Source organism: Egretta garzetta, unplaced genomic scaffold (genome assembly GCF_000687185.1).
Source record: "Egretta garzetta isolate BGI_Z169 unplaced genomic scaffold, ASM68718v1 scaffold14, whole genome shotgun sequence".
Taxonomy (NCBI): Eukaryota; Metazoa; Chordata; class Aves; order Pelecaniformes; family Ardeidae; genus Egretta; species Egretta garzetta.
Genome location: NW_009259588.1, coordinates 10,463 through 16,894, shown reverse-complemented (window position 1 = coordinate 16,894; position 6,432 = coordinate 10,463). Strand labels below are relative to the sequence as shown.

The following is a 6,432-nucleotide window of genomic DNA, read 5'->3' as shown; positions in this document are numbered from 1 at the left end:
TCAGCAGGATATGTCTGCCCAGGACACCATGTCATATAATTCCGTAGTTGAGATGACATTCTGATCTCAGTTAAAGTCCATTTGTTTAGAAAGGTCTGAATCAGAGCTGACACTAACCAAGCATGTTAGAACTCAAGGAGAGTGTAGCTTTGAAAGGAACACATAGTCAGAGGCCAGTTTCAGCCCTGATTCACCTTTCATGCACAAATGTAACACACAGGTCAGCCTTGAAAGTGTAGTCTGAAGCTGACTGGCCTAGGGAGCATTCCCAGAAAAAGTTGGTTTTGCACGTAAAGCCCCAAATTCTTTCATCTCATGCTTTAGCCAACTTTTGGCTTTGATATCAGTCATAGCAAGAGGTGATGGACACTAATATGTTTCTTACGTAATTATAAAATAATATGTGTCACTTAAAAACCGAAATGTGGTTTAAAAGCTACTGGACTAACTCTTATTTGTGTTCTTTCCTCTGTTTATGCATGCAACCCCTTGACCTCAAAGAGAATTGAAGTAAAGTAGAAAGGGATTCATCTTTTCTCAATAGCTCCAAGCAGAGATATTTTTATTTATGTATGTTCTTTGAATCATTTTCTGAGCATTATTTTTCTTTGACTGACAGCAATACAGGCTGGCTGAATAAGTGTAATATTCTAGAACCTTTTTGCATGGAAAGAGCTTTCCAAATACTTATAAGTAGGTCATTCACTGCTGTCTTGTTAAAGAACACTGTGTGTAGATGTCATCCTCTACTTAAAAAAAAAAGCTTCATGGGAAAAGAGTCTTAACAAGTGGTTTAGCAGCTGTTGTAAAACTGATTCTAGTGCAGTAGAAGTAGCAATGACCTCACCAGATTTGAAATCAGTCAGGATACTAATGCTGACCTCTGTCAAATGATGAAAATGCAGTGACTGGGCACTGTAACAGGACAACATTTGTCCACATGTGAACATCTAAGACACAAAACACAGTAGCAGCAGTGGTGCCATGTCATATGTTGGTTTGTTTCAGCCCTAGGAAAGCAGACAATTCTGTTAGCCGAAAGCTTAGTCAGAGCATGAAGTCTCTATCATAGCACCAGTTAATAATGCAAGCCAGAAGCCTGTGTTGAGTTTCTTGATGTAATTGGTATCTAGGCTGCAAACTCTATATACATTCACATTTGCATTTCAGTGCTACAACTGTTGATTAAATTTTGCGCTTATCTAGATCCTTGTTAAAGATGTATCTTTGATAACTATGCCAGCATCAAAATAGCATGAAATAGCATTTTCTGTCAATCAGAACTGATACAAATGTCTAGTCAAATTGGACTTTCTTTTTTTTTTCCAGATTTGGAGTTTTCTGAATCAGAAGAAAATAATGATTATGAAACTTTGCATCTAGGCAAAGGAGTTGATTTCCTGGCTAATGTGACAAAGCAAAATTTCACAGATACTCCTACTGGTAAAAATATTAATTACCTACAGAAGTTTTTTTTCCTCAAATGTTAAAAAAAATACTAGAAATACTTCTGATCTAGCCTGTATTTATTGCTTTGTTTTGATTTGATGTGTTCTATTAAAAATATATTTGCTTAATATTAATGTTAATAGATAACAAGTTTTGGATATCTGGAGGTATGGAGAGCTGCAAAGTTGTGAGCATGACTGCCTAAACCAGACCTAAAACCACTAATTATTTCTAGCAACAAAAAATGTTATTCTAGAGTTGTCCTACCTCACAAGACCAGTCAATACTAGTCCTTTGGAACTGTTTTCTGCTTGCAATTGAAGCACTTTGTTGTGATAAATTTCATGCTGCTTCTTTCAGGCAGGATTTCTCCTCTTAAATTCCCAAGTCCCTCAGATCCTTACAGGCTCATAGAAGTCACTGAAAAGGGCAGCAGTTTGAGCATTCCTGGAGCATTCATTGGACTTGATTTCCAGCCCTGAAAGGCTCCAAAATATCAGATTGAAAGTTTATCGCCATATATAACAGCAATTATATGAGATGATTTATAAAGTTTTAAAATTTAGTATTTCTCTTTAGCACTTTTGTGTTTGAATTTTCAGCATGCCACTGTATGCTTCATGTGTAACATGGTTCCTACAGTCAAGAAAAATACTTATGTTTATACTCTTTTGGCAGACATGCTGATACAGCCTTTTCACCATTCCGTGACAAATTCTATGTTTGAGGATGTATAAAGACATACAGAAATCGATCCAGAAATAAGTGGGAGGCAAGATGCAGACCTAGACTGATTTTCAAAATTTCTTTTTCTGTTTAAAGACTACAAACTTGATATCTATATTAAAAGGCTCCTGTAGCTTAACTTTTGATGGTTCTGTGGCCTATTTTAGTGCCCTCACACACATCTCATTCTGTTACGGATTTGTGCAGTTTATGCATTTGCATTTTTTTTCCATCTTCTATTTCTTTTTTAAGGGTTTGATTTGAATTTTCTGCAGTGACTTTACATTGTGCTTTATTTTGCTTAAAATTTGCTGACTGATTTCTTCTTTTATTGATTTTAATTTTTGTCTCCAGATATCCCAAACACAATTGCATATTGGATATAATATCCAATTTTTCTCTTTAATAGGAATTCAAAATTACTAGCAATAACCAAGGTAGAAAGAGCAACCTGTGTGCGTATCGGCCTAGCCACACCTGCACCAGCGTGTATCAGCCTATTTTTTTTTTTCCACTGGAGCCATTCTCCTTTTACAAAGCATCTCCCTGTATTACCAAAGAATTATTTTGATTAACTGTATTTGTCACTCATGAACTTTTTTTAGGAATCGATAACCCAGTATTTTCAGCTGATGATGATCAAAGCATCTACATGAAGTTCTCACCATGGTTATCTAGTGAAGATACTGTGGTACCATCACAAAGGGCCCGAGTGCAGATCCCATATTCTCCAAACAACTTCAGACGGCTCACTCCATTTCGGCTCAGCAATAAATCAATAGATTCCTTCCTGCTAGCAGATGGCCCAGAGGACCGACCCAGATCTTTTCTCCCAGAATCAACACATATGTAATATTTTAAAAGATATTACCACCTTTATTTTTAAACAGCCTTCCTATCAACCCTGACTACTGACAAATAAACTTTTCTGATTTTTCTTCTCTCAGAGCATCTCTTTACTTCCTGACCTCTTTGTAAAAATAAACACCTTCTATTTTCCTCCAGCTTGAATAACAAAACATCTTTCTATTTTCCTTCTGCAGAAGACCTGTCCAACTATTTGGGGTCCAATGCCTTGCTATTTTTAAAGGTGATAAGGGTCCTGATCTTTGTTCTGGCTTGAATACTTTACATGCCGAGAAAATAGTATTCTAAATACTAGAATATTGTGCAGCCATTTTCAAAAGGCTCCAGGTTTCTTGGTTAGTCAGTTTTAGATTTGTACCTGAATTCCGTAACAGGAATCAGGTAATTCTGATTCAAACCCTGTAAACAGTGATTGGTCTTTTCGAGTAACTGCTGTCTGCAGATGTAAGCAAAGTAGTCTGAAGCCCCAGAAAGACAATCCAGTTGCTGATTCCAAAGGATATGTTTTGCCCATGAGAGTAATTTTAACTGTGTTGCATTTGGATGTACAATAGGAGCAGCAGGGCTAGACCAGCAATGATCTCTGGGCTAAGTCTTTTAGTCTTAGCATGATTAGGGTATGATTTTTGACTGTTGCTAAGAAGCCTTGAGTCAGTTCTGAACATTTGTCCAGGTTATTTATCCAGTGCCCAGGAAGAGAAAATGGTCCCGCAATAAAAAAAATGACACTGCTGATGACATCATTAAATTACGTAAGAAAGGGTTTAAAAATGAAGCATGTTTACTAGAATTCATCAGAGTTCCCTTGCACAGGTAGAGATAATTACACAACAGTCAGGCTATGGAGAAGCAGAATTCCAGTTTTAGTTAGAGCTTTATTCTTAAACTGTGAGTTTATCTTTATCCGTACCATGTTTTGAAGCCAGAAAAATGCTTAGCTTTCTGATGCAGTAAGTAACTTGTTGCTTCTAATGTGTTAGAGGCTTAAAATTAAATTGACTTTAGGTTTAAATAAATATCCTAGTTGCCCTTTAATTCTTGCTTTGTGGAAATTTTCCTCACCATAAAAAGCAGCCTTCACTTAGAATTATAGAATCAACACAGCCAGTGCTGTAAATGAGGTGTGTCAGGTCACAGTTCAGAAATCATAACTGAATAGAACATAGGGCACTGTGGGGATTATGCAATGAAATGCAATAGTCAGTTTCATCATGAATTCATCTTTGTGGAATCTGTGATCACAAATGTATGACCTAATATCCTCTGTGCATCAACAAATAAAGGAATGTGGTAAGTTGAAAGTACTTCTGTAGTTAGTGATGAAACTTTGTTCAGACAAAGACCTCAGAATAAGAGTGAATGCTGGTAATTTTTATTTGAGAACAACTTCATAACCTTTTGAAAAGAAATAGAAAAGGCAGTTCCATTTTAATTCTGTTCTGGCTTCTGTCCCTTCAGAACTAGCACTAGTTCAAGTGCAATTACAGGAAGCACATCACTTTCTTTACTGGAGTGGCCTGTAGGTCTGTGATTGGTTCTAGTACTCAGTGCCTTATTAATGCATCTTTGATTATTTTTTAAATTATGTTTTAAAATTAACACTGGATCAATTAAAGAACTGTGAATTAAATTCCAGTATCCTGATTAAAAACATGAACAATGAGCAGCATTCCAAAAGGAAAACTTCTCCTTGCACTTATCCACATTGAAATTATCTTCCCTTTTTTTCCCCACTGAGAACATGGTCATAAAATATTGGCATATGACTTGCTGAACATTTTCTCACTAACCTTTGTTCTTTTCCTCCATTCTATTGCCTTCTTAAAAATTTACTTTATTAGTAGTACTGGTATGTATAAGTTTTTGTGCAGGTATCTTTCATATATCAAAATCACTGGGTTTTTACTGCTATGTTTCTTAAGAAGTGTTTTGGGAAGTTAGATTTCACAAGCTAGTAAGCTTAGACCTTGATCACTCTCTGAAACAGTACTCTGAATTAACTCCTTAAGAAAATTCTCCTAATAGGAGAATGATACTGAAATTTCAAATAAAAGTTTTTTTAAAAAACAATGTAAACTGGAAGGCAAGGGTGGAAATGTGAAGTTTCTCCACATAGTGTAAAGTATACCGAAAACTGACCATAGGCTCTCAATAGGAAATTGACTTGCTGGTGATACTCTCTGATACTTGATTGAAAGAGCACAATTTCTTTCAAAAACTTCTGAAAAATTTCCTTGCTGAGCATCAGGACTGTTTCAAGATAAAGATACACCTTAATGACCAGATGATGGCTCCATCTCCTGAAGATCTGAAACAGACAGTTGCTCATCAGAAACATTGAACTAAGTTTTTCCTGATACTCAGCAAGGTTTTAGGTTATTTAAGATAGAAACTGGGACAGGGTACAGCTCCCCAGCAAAACAGACATCATAAACCACTCACTTCCATAAGACTTCCATAAAAATAGCCAAAAGCAAAGCCCAATAGCCAGTATACTAGTAAAGAAAGTGTGCCTTACAAATGTTTCTATTTAATTATGATTTCTAGGTGATATGGACCATGATGTTGAAATGACAGAATACTCCTCTTCAGATGACCAACTAAACCAAAACCAAAATGTTTCAGTGACTCCCCTCCACTTCTTCCCATCTTGTCTTCAAATGCCTTGGACACATTCTTCATTGGAAAACAGAGGGAATATATCTCTTTCTACTGTCTCTGAGTATATAGCTTCTTGTGACCAAAATGTACCTGATCTCTTCTGGGAAGCAGGTACAGATATGAATAACAAAGAGACAGTAAACTCAGGTTATTGCTCTGAAGTTAGCTACAAGTCAGAGAATTCACAAGAAGAGAATTCTCTACTTATGTTTGAAGGGCTGGAAGACTCTTACATGAAGGAACCCCAAGAGAAGAAAATGTTGCTTGATGTACAAGGAAATTACAGATCTGCTGCAGCCAGGCGTGTACAAAGCCGACGTTCTTTTCACAGGCCAAAACCTCTGCAACACCCTAAGCTTCAGAAGCTAGCATCTCTTCCTGCATCTTGCCATGTCCCTCCACATTCTTTGGAACAAGAGGAAACACAGTTGTGAGCCAGGACTTACTTGAAAGGAGAAGATGAGAGAGAATAACTTGATCAAAGGGCTTCTGTAAAAATAGAGAGCAACCTGTTGGTTCATGTTCTAGAACAGTTTCAGATGGAAAGGGAGTGGGGTCCCCTGATGTCAGAAATACTGGAGCTTTTCTGCTGCACTTACATTTTTAAGTTCTCATTCATGAAGAAAGGGTGCATAGTGAAGGGGAAACATGCCTCCTTGTTATTTTTTCATGTAGACTGTTACAAAAAATCAATACTATTTTTGGAGGGCTAAACCAAGAATCTTTTCA

General features: G+C 36.7%; 1 protein-coding gene across 1 annotated transcript in view; it reads left to right on the top strand.

Moving 5' to 3' along the window:
- SLC9A3 (solute carrier family 9 member A3) overlaps window positions 1–3,028 on the top strand; it is a 50,339-nt gene extending 47,311 nt beyond the window's left edge. Inside the window, 2 exon segments of the mRNA XM_009637913.1 lie at window positions 1,330–1,443; window positions 2,781–3,028. Of these exon segments, the coding sequence (XP_009636208.1) occupies window positions 1,330–1,443; window positions 2,781–3,028 (362 nt within the window).
- The last annotated feature ends 3,404 nt before the right edge of the window (window positions 3,029–6,432 follow it).